The 15,557-nt window shown below is 45.9% G+C and overlaps 1 protein-coding gene across 3 annotated transcripts in view; it reads right to left on the bottom strand.

Moving 5' to 3' along the window:
- Window positions 1-15,557, bottom strand: part of PIR (pirin) — a 146,090-nt gene that overhangs the window by 57,306 nt on the left and 73,227 nt on the right. For all 3 annotated transcript variants that reach the window (XM_044283719.1, XM_044283720.1, XM_044283718.1), the window contains exons 4-5: window positions 7,174-7,257; window positions 1,376-1,582 (exon numbers count right to left, since the gene is read on the bottom strand). In XM_044283719.1, the coding sequence (XP_044139654.1) occupies window positions 1,376-1,582; window positions 7,174-7,257 (291 nt within the window). The remainder of the gene's footprint in view (window positions 1-1,375; window positions 1,583-7,173; window positions 7,258-15,557) is intronic.

Genomic DNA, 15,557 nt, shown 5'->3' on the forward strand with positions numbered 1-15,557 from the left:
AATATGGCATCCAGTGTTTAATTTCTCTGCAGTGCCCCCACAGGGGAGATAAGGCATTATATGGTGCTAATTGGAATCAAAAGAAGGAACAGTTTTTTTATAACTCAGAAAACCCTTATATGGTTTTAAAAATAGGTTTTCTAAGCAAAATAGGTATGTGAAGTGTTCCTCCACCGATACCACTATGTGCTTCTGGCCCCTGAGTAAAAGTGAAGGGCTATATTATCCCAAATAAATTTTCCAACCTGCTAATGGACCTCCTTGTAAATGTAGACTATTGAGAACTTCCTCAGATCATCCAAAGTGGTTGATACCAAAACTACATTTAGATCTCAACCAATAAAATTAGCCTCAAATTTTAGGCTCCATATAGCCTAGACTGAGGACATAGCTCTGGATTACAAGGCTAAATTTGTATGTCCAATAATCCAATCTAATAGACTGGACATTTTGCATTTTCTATGTCTGTCAACTTGCAGTTTCTATCTCTAGTTTCACCCTGGCTGCAAGGTATCTCTTCTGTAGTAACATCTATGTGAAAGAAGATGAGCAACAATCTTTATCTTGTCCTATGGCTATTACCTAATGGAAGGAAAAGAGGCCACCTACACTGAAGATACATAAAAATGAGGTTAACCTTCACATCAGAACAATCCCTAATTCTCTGGTATAAGCCTGCGGTTTTTGTCTGGCCGCATCTCCGTCCCGTCCCCATTATAGTGAATGGGGCCGGGGCGAACTTCCAGCACCACACGTGTGCAAATGTTAGTACGGGTCCGGTAGGCTGTTACCCTGCTGGAACAGCCTGCTGGACAAGCCTAATGCCAGTGTGAAAGAAACCTTAGCCCAAGACTGAAATGTATTATAGTTCTATACTGCAGAATACTGGGTGTATTTTTGCATGAGAAATTTATAGGCACATGAAATGTTAATTCTAAATTAAAGGGGTTTTCTAGGAGTTTTATACTGATGACCTATCCTCTGGATAGGTCACTAGTACCTGATCTGTGGGGGTCAGACACCCAAGAACCCTGGCGAACAGCTGTTTGAGAAGGCAGCGGCGCTCGCAGTAGCGCTGTGGTCTTCTTCAGCTTTCCCAGGCCAGGTGACATCACGTTCAGCGGAACGTTCATGGCCTAGATGCAGCTCAGCTCTATTGAAGTGAATAGAGCTGAGCTGCAACAGCAAGCACAGCTGCTTTACAATGTACGGTGCTGTGCTTGGTAAGCAGAGAGAAGGCTGCGGCACTGCTGTGAGCACCGGTGCCTTTTCAAACAGCTGATTGGCTAGAGCCACAGGTGTTGGACCAGGTGCCGCGATCAGATACTGGTGATCAATCATGGAAAATAAACCAAACAGCTGATAAACAGCTCACCTTGACTCCCATTGACTCTCCAGAGATAACAGTAACGGTTACTCCATCTTTTGATGGTTTGGGAATGTCAGCATTTTTTAGCTCCTGGTATTCGGGTGGAACCATCTTCTCAGAACTTCTCAGATTAACCCACAGTTGTAATCCATGCGCTGGTTCATCTGTACAAGGCATCTCTGCATGGACAATACCACGGCCAGCTGTCATCCACTAAGTCAGAAATTACATAAAAGTCATTGAAAGGTAACAGTAAAATACAAATCTAAAGGCACACATAAAAGGGTAATATACCACATGCTTTCTGTAACAGCAGGAATAATCCATTTACTAGAGCCATGCCATTAATAGGTCTGTCCATAGATGGTAAAAGAAGATGAACACCACTCATGGTCAGTAAAGAAGATGTCTCATTAGAGGCAAATCCATACAAAGTCCGGGGACCAAGTGCTGGTCCCATTTCCAGTACTCCCTAGCAAAGAGTTGATTTTGCCAAAGGAAGCTGCAGCCAGCTAGGAACTTTATCCAAAGCATCTTCTCAGATCAATGGTCATCCAAGTAATACAAGAATGACTCCAGGCCACCAGAGCAGCTCTTATTCTGGGTTGGGTCCACCCTTCACCTCAGCAGAACATGTGCGCATCCAATTTAAACTGCATAGTACATTTCGTTATAATTACATACAGCACATATCATCAATAAGGTCTATGGGCTCTTTTACTTGAGCTGAAGATAGAGGCAATTATTGATGAGTCTTCATGATATTTGCCTTGTGTCAAGGCGCTGCCGATCACCCAACGTACGTGTAAATGCTCCTTGTCGGGTCATTTAATCTTTCCTCAGGGTCTTGAAATTGTAAGTTTATTGGCAGCACAATGGGACTGAGCTGCACATAGGGCGTGTGAAAAATGAACGTCACTGGCTTAGGAAGAGTCAGAATGTAGTGTACGGGAGAGTAATACCCCGTCACTACTGAAGGGTCACTTGGGTACTGTCGTTCCCCCTGTATTTTTGGGGAGGTTGGTATAGAATATCTTATAATGTCATGCTATGTATTTTCCTGTTACTGTGAAACGTGCATTTGCAGGCCGGCTAGGGTGTAGTTCCAGCTCTGAGTCACTAGAGGGAGCTAGGGAACCCTAGGTTATATAAGGCCCAGTCAGGAAGTATTAGTAGGAGACAGACAGTGGGAAGCAGAGGTCAGAAATGATCCTGTGTCTGAGAGAAGGCCAGGCTATGGGCCTGTGAGAGCAGAGCAGGCCTGAAGCCTGCCGGCTAGGAGAGGGTAGTAAAGGCCCTGTAACCGGGTTCCGGATCCAAGGAAAAGGTTCCCCTCCTGAGTCACCATCCGTTCAGCTGAAGCAGCATAAGCGAGCCACAAGCCAAGACACAGATTACCACAGAGGCCGATCAGATAAAGCGAGAGGTACTCAAGATAACAGAGGAGGTACTAGATAAGGACAGCTTCAAGGGTATGCCAGATAAAGGGCATTAGACCTTGGAGAGAAATTCACATATAGCGGGACCAGTCAGGAATAGTGTGCAAGCCGCCTGTACTGCATCTCCTGTAATTAACACTCTGTATAATTCATCGCTAAGACCGGCCTTTCTGTAATGTCAAGAACCATCTGTATTCTTCTAAAACCAACCGTCTTTTATGGAACTGTGCACTACCAGTGTCCGTGTATTATCCTGACTGATATTCAGTAAAAGTTCCAGTTTTTGTTGGCTATCCTGTGCTTGCTTCATTTTTCCACCATACTTTACACGGCGTGTCACCGTTTAATTGACACTGGCGTCACGAACTGTTAACTACCTGCCTGTTCCAGTATTTGCCCCAATTGAAGACGACAGTGGATCCCAGGTTAGTGGTCAATCTGCACTACAAAACCCAGCATACACTACTGACCCCCTGGGACACTGCATCGCTCTTTTTGGCGTCACGAACAGGATACGCATACTTCTACAGTGCAGAGAAGTGTGAACTGTGTGCTTTAACTATTCCACCACCGTATTACAAAGACTGAACCCTTTATTTCTACAATCTGTGGATTACAATTGCGCCTGGGAGGAATCAAAGACGCTATACTGTGTTGCGCTAACCCCAGAGAGAAAATCGCATTTGTGGACTGTGTTCTACTGGACTTTTCATTATCCTGCTTGCTGTCAGTGAATTGCAGCATCAGGACATCTAAAATGGCCGCCGGCGCCATGAGGCTTTTTACTGCGCCATCAGGATGTGCAGAGGCGCGAAAACTTGGCGCCGAAACCTTCCCAGAAGAAGGAGGAGACGATTGCCCTGGAGCGCCACCCACCTTGAGGAGTGACGACGCGGCTGACTACTTTGAAGAGTTACGCCTGGGAGGCGGGGCTCAGATGGAGATAGACTGGCCCAGTGTGTGGGAGGAGTCAGAGTCGATGCAGCAACCAGGAAGAGAAGAGATGGCGTGCGCTGCGGAGAGAGAGGCTGAGACCACGTGCGAGTGGGGCGCCACTCCACCGGACTTTCCGGAGTTGGGGCCGTGGGATCCTCTAGCCTGGACGGCCACCCCCTGGGCCCAGGCCATGGATCTAAGCATCACCCGACCTGAGTCCCCACCGATCCGTCGCCGGCACGCAGAATGGCCGGCTATTATGGAGGAGTTGAGAGCCGCGGTGGCGAAAAAGAACACCAGCCGGAAGAAGCGGTTCGAGGAGATGGCTAAGTCCATACAGGGAGACTCCTTTCCGGGTAAGCCCCAGCTAGAAAGGCGCCGCGGGATCGTGGTGTCCTTTGATAAAGAGAAAGGCTATGGGTTTATCCAGGAGTTGGGGACTGGCCGGGACTTCTATGTCAACCGGCGATCGGTAAAACGGCACTACCTCCCAGAGCATCTCCACAATCTAACTATGGGGGAGATCATAGAATACACCCCTGCCGAAAGTTTAAGGGGCCCCTACGCCACCGCAGTGACTCGCCCGAAGGCGCCGGCTGAGAACTGGGACTCTGGGAAAGAGAGGTCAGAGCCAGTTGAGACAGGGAGAGCGCATGTGGAAAAGGCCCGGACCACCCATCTACAGAACCAGACCTACCTCAGCCCCGACGTTTTCTGGGAGCCCATCGTGCTGCAGGGGCTGGAGGAGCGGTATCCCCCTCCGGATGCAGTGAGACGAGAGGAGGAGAAGGAGCGACAGGACAGCTGCCGGAGAGCAGAGGAATGGGCTGAGGCCCGGCGCCAAACCGCAGTTGCCCTTGTTACCCCAGCGGCCGGACCCCCTGGACCTCCGGTAGATCCGACCACCTGCACTAAAGCAGAACTAGAGGCCCTGCGCAAGCGGGTGTACTGGGTGGCGGACCTTGGCTGCGCTGGAGGCGTGCAGTGGTTTCCATTCCCGAGGACGGAGGCTGAAATGGAGGCCGTGAAAGACAAACCTCCCCCTCTAAAAATTGTCAGGGGAGACGGGTTCCAAATGTGGCCGTCCTTGCCAGAACAACTGCTGCAGGTTCCCTATGTCGACTCGTCATCTGAGGAAGAACAGGACACTCGTCTGTGAGTACTTCTGCCCTCTTGTCCATCTCCTTAATGGCCGTTTGTCCCTCCATTTGGCAGAGCTGGTGAAGCTCGCTGCCAGTTACCCACGGCCGGTGGCATCCTAGTTAAAGAATGTGCCACTGTGTATCAATGCTTCCAGTTGCCTTTGTTTTGTTTGGGACATCCGGTTCGCTGCTACAATCCCAGTTGTGCCTTATTTTGCACTATTTTTCCCTTTTCACCCCCATTTCAGGTTGAAAAGACATTTTTATGTCAGCAATATTTTAAAGGGTAAGCAGGACTTGCCAGGATAACATGGCCCTGGTATTGTCAGAGTCCTGTATTGTCATTTTATATATGTGCTGCTGACAGTATTTAATAACCGGTTTTCTTATTCAAGTATATGTGCCCAGAGATGGACTTCCTATGTGCAAGCCTCTGAGAGGTTAATTTATTATGGACTTATTTATTGTCATGGACTATCCTGGTTCTTTCAACATCCGCTGTGCCAGGTCAGCGCCCCCGTTCCACTCACTATCCTGTGAAAAAGAGAACGACGCCCCTTGTCACCGCACTTCGCCATTTCCAATTGGGTCTGATAAGAGTGTAAATGACATAGCTGTATGCATGCATGTGTCTTCCTCTATTTCAGGTCATGATTCCAGTTGGGCGGGCCCTGATGGAGTACGAGGTCGTACTCAGCTTAAAGCAGCGGGGTATGTAGTGTACGGGAGAGTAATACCCCGTCACTACTGAAGGGTCACTTGGGTACTGTCGTTCCCCCTGTATTTTTGGGGAGGTTGGTATAGAATATCTTATAATGTCATGCTATGTATTTTCCTGTTACTGTGAAACGTGCATTTGCAGGCCGGCTAGGGTGTAGTTCCAGCTCTGAGTCACTAGAGGGAGCTAGGGAACCCTAGGTTATATAAGGCCCAGTCAGGAAGTATTAGTAGGAGACAGACAGTGGGAAGCAGAGGTCAGAAATGATCCTGTGTCTGAGAGAAGGCCAGGCTATGGGCCTGTGAGAGCAGAGCAGGCCTGAAGCCTGCCGGCTAGGAGAGGGTAGTAAAGGCCCTGTAACCGGGTTCCGGATCCAAGGAAAAGGTTCCCCTCCTGAGTCACCATCCGTTCAGCTGAAGCAGCATAAGCGAGCCACAAGCCAAGACACAGATTACCACAGAGGCCGATCAGATAAAGCGAGAGGTACTCAAGATAACAGAGGAGGTACTAGATAAGGACAGCTTCAAGGGTACGCCAGATAAAGGGCATTAGACCTTGGAGAGAAATTCACATATAGCGGGACCAGTCAGGAATAGTGTGCAAGCCGCCTGTACTGCATCTCCTGTAATTAACACTCTGTATAATTCATCGCTAAGACCGGCCTTTCTGTAATGTCAAGAACCATCTGTATTCTTCTAAAACCAACCGTCTTTTATGGAACTGTGCACTACCAGTGTCCGTGTATTATCCTGACTGATATTCAGTAAAAGTTCCAGTTTTTGTTGGCTATCCTGTGCTTGCTTCATTTTTCCACCATACTTTACACGGCGTGTCACCGTTTAATTGACACTGGCGTCACGAACTGTTAACTACCTGCCTGTTCCAGTATTTGCCCCAATTGAAGACGACAGTGGATCCCAGGTTAGTGGTCAATCTGCACTACAAAGCCCAGCATACACTACTGACCCCCTGGGACACTGCAAGAAGAGTTCCCGAAGCACCACAGCCTCTTCAAACAGCTGACCTTCAGGGGTCTAGGAGTAGGACCTCCACTGAACAGATATTGATAACCTGTCCTGAAGATAGGCCATCAATAATGAACTCCTAGAAAACCCCTTTAATGGTAAGTTATTAGCTCCAAAATCAGCTCCACATGGGCCTGTCTTCTGCTTGACCTTTGGTTCAATAATTTTATTCTATAGCCCGGACCTTCTAGAACAACTTCTGGTTGGTCAGATCCACCCGGTGTAGATGTGGCCTATATTAGTAAGGACTCATCTTTTTTCTGTGGGAGAATATTTCTGTAGCTGGGTACTTAGTGACTGTTTGTGTAATGTGAGGGGTGCTCTTTTGCCCTATAGCTGGTCACACGAGGATACATCAGTGACGCCTGTTTCTAAATTACTTCCAAAACCATCTGCTTGCAAAAATTACATTGATAGGATTCTTGATGACTAGTTTCAATGGCAGACCACGGTAATGGAGATTCTCTTCAATACATCATTCTGCGGACACTTCGTTATAGGCTGAAATACAAGAAATATATATAAAATGTAATTGGATAATTACCTGCAAATCTCCAGGGTCCAATCTGCCAACGTGTCCACAAAAGTCCTCATGCGCCATGGACCCTCCATCCAGTAAGTAAGAAACCTAATAAAAATATGTTTAAACGTGTTTATTGTGATATCATTGCGGATATATACAGTATATATGTATACTTGCAATAGGTATAACACAATAAAGTCAATTCAGTAAGCTAAACATGCCAGATTTTCTATGTTTCTTGTTTTTGTGAAGAGCGGTAAAGGCGTCAAATGCATAATTTTTTTGCCTAGAGTGTTCATTTCAGAGGCTTAATGCTAGTAAACTATTGGTTGTCATATACTAAATTTCCAGACCATGGGTCTGCAGCTCACAAGATGGATATTGTTTTATTCAGAGGATACAAATCCACAGAATCAGATGTAGTCATTAGTAATAGATAGGTGAATTTGCAGTCTGCAGGGATACAGGACAGCTTGATTTACATTTTTTTTACACTTGTCCATAGAGCAAGGTATGTATCCCTGAGATCAAGAGATTGTCTGGTACAGAAAACCCATTTTGAAACAGCATATTAGTGACTTCTATTAAAGGGGAACTATAGCTAGAATCCAAACACAAAAAAGACCAACCAACAAAACATAATGTGTCTTTGTTATTTGCTCTCATTTCTTCAGCTATCAATTGCACACCATGAAAAATAAAGTAGAAAAGCAGTGCATTGTTCTCTCAGGCTGCAGCCATGTCTACTACCCCCTCCCCCCCTTCTTCCCCCCTCTACACTGGTGCACTGTCACGGCAAGTGGGGATAAAAGGAACACCAAGTAAAAAAACAGCAACAGGTATACAGACTAGGCCCCAAAGCTAGGGAGGAGGGAATGGTAACCTTCTAACAATCCCTGAGCCTCTCCCTGACTGCTGACAGTATAAGCAAGTGCTGATGGTGAACGAACTCATATGCTGGAACCTAAGCCCTGCTGACACTGAAGCAAACCCTAACTGAGGCTGGGTTCACACCTGAGCGTCCTGACCTGAGCGCTGTGTATGCGCGATTCTCCGGCGTCTCACCTACGCGGCTCCAGTAGTATGCGAACGCCCATTGTCGCGCGTTCCCGGAAGTCTATGTACGGGAACGCGCGACAAGACGCCCCAAAGTCGCTCATGTACTTTTTTGAGCGTCGGGCGTTTTACAGCGCGTTCGTACGCGCTGTAAAACGCCCAGGTGAGAACCATTCCCATAGGGAAGCATTGGTTTCTCCTTGTTGAGCGTTTTACAGCGCGTAGGAATGCGCTGTAAAACGCTCAGGTGTGAACCCAGCCTTAGGGAGCAGGGAATGAGACAGCCAGTACCTTCCCCCGTGAAGGGACCAGCATCTCCCTGAGACCTAGAAGCAACATACACACGAAGGAGAGAACAGAAGGACTTAGCTTGAGATGAGCGGTAAGTAGAGGATCCACAAACAACCTGTATAGAACTCAGAAGGAAAATATCAACTGCAGTCAGCAGTAAGAGGTGGACTTAAATAATATAGCCTCTTAAACAGCTAACGAGCAGAACCTGTGAAGAGGTGGGATACTGCCCAGAACAACAAACAGAAGAGAAACACAGAAAGACCTGTCAGACTCACGTGCGGCAAGTCTATCCGATCTTCTCAGATCTCTCACAGGGCAGGCAGTGACATGCACGGAAGACAGAAAATATAGGAGGAGGAGGCTGGGTTAAGTGTGGAAAACTTTGTCTACATAGCGAGTGTGGCTATTTTGTTGGACTCTCCTAGTTACTAATAGTAAAAATAGACATAAAGCTGTAATAGACTACAGAATACTAAATCTACCAAGATAAATCCCTCTCCCCATTACTAAATAGTGCCATACCGAGGCAGATTAGCTTTTCAGGTTCCTGTGAAAGCTGGGTTGCTACCAAGCCAAGCTGCAATCGACTACAGAATACTAACCATTACATTTTTGTCCTATGTATTGGACAACTTATAGAGGGAAACACTAACCTCTCACGGACACAGAGCACAGGAGCTCCGCCCACCCAGTGACATCACTAAAGTCTTACAGGTCCTTCATTACTTCTCTGCACTTCTGAGCTCAGTGGGTAAATGGGGTGAAATTAAACTGACTGACATGAAATGAGCAGATGATAGATCTTATGGAAGTGGGGAGAAAGTGGCGCTGGAGACCAAGTGCAGGGACTCCTATTGAACTACAGGCACATCTCCTGAACTTCCTGTTCAGAATTTTCGTGTTAGGTCAGGCTCTTTCACTCAGCCATTCTATAGCCAAAGATGGGGGAGGACTAGTCGAAAGACTAGCAGTTTGGGGAACACCTTGTAGGCATAGCTCTGTGTGCACTTTTAAATATTTTTCTATGAGTTATGATTTTTAAGGGTTCAGATCCCCTTTAATAGGCACTAGAAGGAGTCACCTATTTACAGTCCTTGTGTAACTTAGATTGTGAGCCCCATTGGGGACAGCTTGATGCTAATGTCTGTAAAGGGCTGCGGAATATGTCAGCGCTATATAAGTGCTTAAAATAAATAAAAAATAAATATTAATCAGAGTAGAGAAAGGTTACAAAGTGTGTGTCTTGCTTGGGGGAACCTGTACATCCATTTAAAATACATGGGCAGATAATAGATTTCAATGGACGCTATGTAATGCTTTGTTTCGCCTGTGGTGGCGTTTCTGTAGAGCTGACCAGCTCTTGTCAAAAAGGGGATGAAGCAAGGGGAAACCCTGTGATCAGCCTAGCAAAATGGGATCCATAGGCCTCTTTCACACTTGCGTTGTCCGGATCCGGCGTGTACTCCACTTGCCGGAATTACACGCCGGATCCGGAAAAACGCAAGTGTACTGAAAGCATTTGAAGACGGATCCGTCTTCAAAATGCTTTCAGTGTTACTATGGCACCCAGGACGCTATTAAAGTCCTGGTTGCCATAGTAGGAGCGGGGGAGCTGTATACTTACAGTCCGCGCGGCTCCCGGGGCGCTCCAGAGTGACGTCAGAGCGCCCCATGCGCATGGATGACGTGCCATGCGATCACGTCATCCATGCGCCTGGGGCGCCCTGACGTCACTCTGGAGCGCCCGGGAGCCGCACGGATGGTAAGTATGCTGCTTCCCCGCTCCCCGCTACACTTTACCATGGCTGCCAGGACTTTAGCGTCCCGGCAGCCATGGTAACCACTCTAAAAAAGCTAAACGTCGTATCCGGCAATGCGCCGAAACGACGTTTAGCTTAAGGCCGGATCCGGATTAATGCCTTTCAATGGGCATTGATTCCGGATCCGGCCTTGCGGCAAGTCTTCAGTTTTTTTGGCCGGAGCAAAAAGCGCAGCATGCTGCGGTATTTTCTCCGGCCAAAAAACTTTCCGCTCCGGAACTGAAGACATCCTGATGCATCCTGAACGGATTTCACTCCATTCAGAATGCATTAGGCTAAAACTGATCAGGATTCTTCCGTCATAGAGCCCCGACGACGGAACTCTATGCCGGAAGAAAAGAACGCAGGTGTGAAAGAGCCCTAACAAGAAGGCATTGTCCAATGGAGTTTGAGAACCTAAGAAAAATGAGTGTAACACAAAATAATGATCTAATAAAGTCCCTAAAGGCTATATATTTATATACATACATACACATACATACACACACGCTGTATACTGTATATATCCCTATATTTTAGGGATTTTTTAGCAGGAGGACTCCATGTAAAAAAAAAAATCAGAGGCACATTATGGATTCTTTTTCTCAAACTAAGAAACCAGGACAAATGATTGTGGCACGCTCCTTCACATGCATTTTCCAGCGGGTATGATCCTTCTCTAGAAGTAAAATGCCTATGGCTTCATAATGTAGACACATGTGGACTCCATGTACTACTGTACAGACCACGTGCGTGTGTCCATGGACCCTTATGCAGAACTGCATACATTTTTAAGTCATCACTGCCATACATCATGTATAGACTGACCTGAGATTTCCTGCACACATTCTTTACATGTCAGAGCCCTGTGTGTGATGGTCTGGACAGATAGACCGTGATATACTTCTGTCTGACGAATTCCCAGAAGTCTCTCCATGATGAAATTTCATACAATGCTTTACATCAGGTTAAACTTTACCAGCGAGTCTCCAGGTCAACGCCATGTGGTTCCAATTGTGCGCCAGATACTTGCTGTTGCTTAATATTATAAATGCTGTTCAATCCACTGTTCCAGCTACAACTAAAGATATATATATATATATATATATATTATACACACACACACATTATGAAGAAAAGTGTGTGGACAACGGACCATCAAACCTATATGAGATTGTTGGAAATCTCTTCCCAGAACCATGGCCAACAGGGCTGCGACCCCTTTTAAAATAAAGATGTGTTTACATTTACTGTAAACATTTAATTCGATTAAGGACTCCAATATTTCATGAAAAATTCAACACAATATGGCAGAATTTAGAACATTTGAGAGACTGCAAGTCACCTCACAACCACCGGGTGGCCACACACAGGCACATACTGTATAGGACAGATATCTTGTGACATAATATTGCAAAATGATTTAAAAACTGGAAATGGACATCTGCATAACATACTCCTCTCTTCTGGGAAGACTTTCCTCAATATTTTGGCATAGCTGTAGGAATTTGTGCCCGTTCGGCTAATAAAAGCATTTGGAAGGCCATGCACTGGTAATAAGAAGGGACGTCCATACTCTTTTGCCTATATAACGTGTGTATATTTAGTACTTTATAACATTTTCATTAGTTTGTGATTGATATATTGTAAGGATATTTTGCATTTGAATACCAGAGGGTGCTGTGTAATTCTACAGCATTCCTGCTAAGGAAGCAGTCAGAGGCCACCAGGTGTCGAGGATGCTGAACTCTCCCATGATTATAGTCAGCGCACAACCAATGTGGTAAAATGTGAAAATACTATTATACATGTAGTAAAAACTTGTAGTAGTTTGGTGCCCTCTAGTGATCACCATGGAGATTACAGTCTCAAATGGACTACCATATGTAAAATACTAATCATTTCTAAATATATGTGACGATTGCAATTACTATTGGAACTATTTTTTTCTTTGTTTGTGGGGACGGGCTTTTTTTTTAAAATTGTCTAGTTTTATTTTTTTTAGAAATCTATTTTTAAAGACATCTAATGTGGGGAGGTGCTGGCTCTCTTTAAGGAGATTAGCTGTGTATGGAGACTTAAAGGGGTTGTCTCATTTGAGATATTGGTGGCACATCGCTAGGATCTAAACCCCCAACCCCCCCGCCCGTCGAAGTGAGCGGAGAGAAACCGAGCATGCGCGACGGCCCCCCCATTCATTTCTACAGGAGTTCAGAAATAGCCTAACGACAGCTTGGCCATTTCCGTCAGTCCCATAAAAGTGAATAGAGCTGTGGCCGCACTTGCAGGACCTGCACCAATCTGACTGTGATAGCAAATCATAGAGATATGCCATCAAGATCCCAGCTGACACAACCCCTTTAATGACAATGCTGCATGCATGGGAGAATAAGTATCTTCCATGAATGGATAAAACTCGGTCCTGATCATGTGATGGACAGTCATGGCCAGGGTTGCCAACCATTCAGAAATTCCTGGACAGTCCATAAAAATAGGGCACTTTTTCCAGCGTCCGTGACAAAAAACGGCAGAAGACAAGATCCAAAGGAGTGATGTCTTAAAAATGCCATTACTGTCCAATCAGTGGGAGTCCAACCAATGTGACCCGATCCATTCAGCACAATGTAACAGCAGCGGTGCTAGAGTCATGACGTGACTCTTTCCCGGAGATCGTGTGATTGACCCATTACAGTCTGCACAGCTGCAACATATTGATAAATCTGACAACTTTGCATTTCCAAGAGAAAGAAAGGCTTCTGGTTAGCGGTAGCTGGAATAGCCTTCATCCAGAACCCATAAAAAGAAGTCCATCATCTACAGACCAGATCTAAGATATATCCAGATCTGCTCAGATAAGATAGGTTACACCACCTGCAATCACCGAGGAATCAATTTTTACAACAAGGATACCATCTCCTGATTATAGACAAACAGATCCACAAGGATTCCAAGAAGCAGAATCTTGGATTACATATGGGACAACAGCAGGGCGCCCCTAGTGGTCAACCCCTACATGGGCGAACATTGCTGCTGAGCTCCAACCCATATTTCACAAAGACAACGGACTGAAAGGAATACTCCCAGACCTATTAGTATCTACCAGATACAGCCACCAAGCTTCAGGAATCTCATCACCAGAAGTGTCAACTCCATCAGAGACTGGCTCTTTTTCGTGTAACAATAAGAAATGCAGGACCTGTACCCACATCTCGGACTACAAAATCACTTACGCCTTCTCATGTACATGGTGTATATGATACAGTGCCGCAATGAGGGTCTCGTTATCGGGGAATCTGCGATTCAGGAACCTACAGTACACAGACACAGTGAAGGAGAAGCTGATAGACTTGCAGGGAAACTATTCTCTGGACCAGACCATGTATGATACAGGTAAAGGGGTATTCTGGTTATATCAATTTATCCCCTATCCACAACTATTAAATTGGACCCCCACCCATCACGTACCCCGTGGCACCCCTGTAATAAATGGAGCGGCTGGTCAGGCATGCTCTCGGCTGCTCCATTCATTTCTATGGGCGTTCTGGAGATAGTTGAGCGGTGCACTCGTCTATTTCTGTAACTCCCATAGGAATAAATTGAGCGCCATAGTGCATTCCTGACGGGCCGCTCCGTTCATTTCAGGGGGCTCCACCGGGAACACAAACCCTGTTCTTGTGATCAGTGGGGTCCCTGCATTAGGACCCTGTCAATCTAATAGTTATCTCCTATCTTGTGATATACTGATTGATATAACCAGAATACCACTTTAAAGGTCCTAAATGAAATTTAAAAAATGTAAGCTAATAATAACGTCCCAGTCACTGACACAAGGACTAGACCTAACACCTGGATTTATGACCCATTACATAAGGGATCAGGAACCTCTGGCACTCCAGCTATGGCAAAACTACAACCATCAACATGCGCATATTTGGTTGTTCTTAGAACTCCATTGTAGTTTCACAACCGGAGGTTGCTGACCCCTGCACTACATGGACACACTTCACACCATCATCAGGCTGGGGCTCCTTTTACATAGGCCAGTTTGGGATTGCAACATCCTTTACATGGGAAAGCACTGCAGTCTATGTTAGCGCCATATAAAGAGATGATTATTATTACACAGGCCGATCCAAATAGTATGGGGGACAAATGATCGTTACTACGATTGTTTGTCCCCCTATACTGTACATTATATATCAGCAGCCTGTTTACATAGGAAGGTGTGCTGCTGACCATTGAGCATTTATAGCTGCATAAAAGATCTGTAACATCCCAGAGTATGTCACTAAAAGCTCTGTTCCCTTGTTACAACATGTTAGGTGTGTATATATTAGCATCTTGTGTAATCTTGCTTTGCATTTTCCATTATATGTATTTTCTATGCCTGTTTTATATTATTGCTGTAATTTTCCATGTACACCAGCAGGTGGCAGCAATGTGTAAGCAGTCCATGGTTAGTTAGTATATCTAGCCTGGAATAGTCCATTCCAGTCTGGGCTCTCCTGTGTGAGCAGAAGTGGGACGTTCCCATGTCCTGTCTCATGAGGAGGAGAAGGAAGTGTAATCAGTGTACCAGACACCCCCTGCTAGGGTAGGTTGTGTTAGTAGGAGCTCCCAGAAACAGGGATCCCAACCCTGGATCCTGCCTCGGCTGAGGCAAGGATCCATCTTCCCAGCTTAAGCCAACAGCCTCAGCTGGTTGACAAGGAGAGCAGCCACCTCCAGCCTCCAGGAAGAAGCATTCCGTGAGCCAAGCTGTGAGTACATATCCAAAGTCAAGGAGAAGCCAAATCCCTCCTCAGCTAGTCAGGCCCACTACAAGCAGAAGTCAGACAGAGCAGAAGATAAATACCTGCCAGATCTTTAGGCATATGACAAGAAGCAGAATACATATAGATTCCTGCCACATATTGCCAATACCTGCTGGGACCCAAGACTATTGCTGTAACTTGTATGGATTTAAAGCTGCCAATCAGTAAAGACGAGTTGGATTATATCTCCTGTCTGGATCTCAATTATTCCACTATAACTCCTACTGACCACACTCAATTTATTGCAAGTGAGCCAGGATCCAGGAGTCCAGCCATACCAAGGTAGGAGACACCGTTGACACTACCACGTCTGCTATACAGAGACATTATCCCCCTCTGGCATTCCTCACCTGGTACGTGAGCTTTAACATCTTAAAGGGCCCTGATACAGTACCTGCGCAAGCTGCAATTGGCGTCACGAACTACTACACATATATACTGA

Source organism: Bufo gargarizans, chromosome 3 (assembly GCF_014858855.1).
Source record: "Bufo gargarizans isolate SCDJY-AF-19 chromosome 3, ASM1485885v1, whole genome shotgun sequence".
Classification (NCBI taxonomy): domain Eukaryota; kingdom Metazoa; phylum Chordata; class Amphibia; order Anura; family Bufonidae; genus Bufo; species Bufo gargarizans.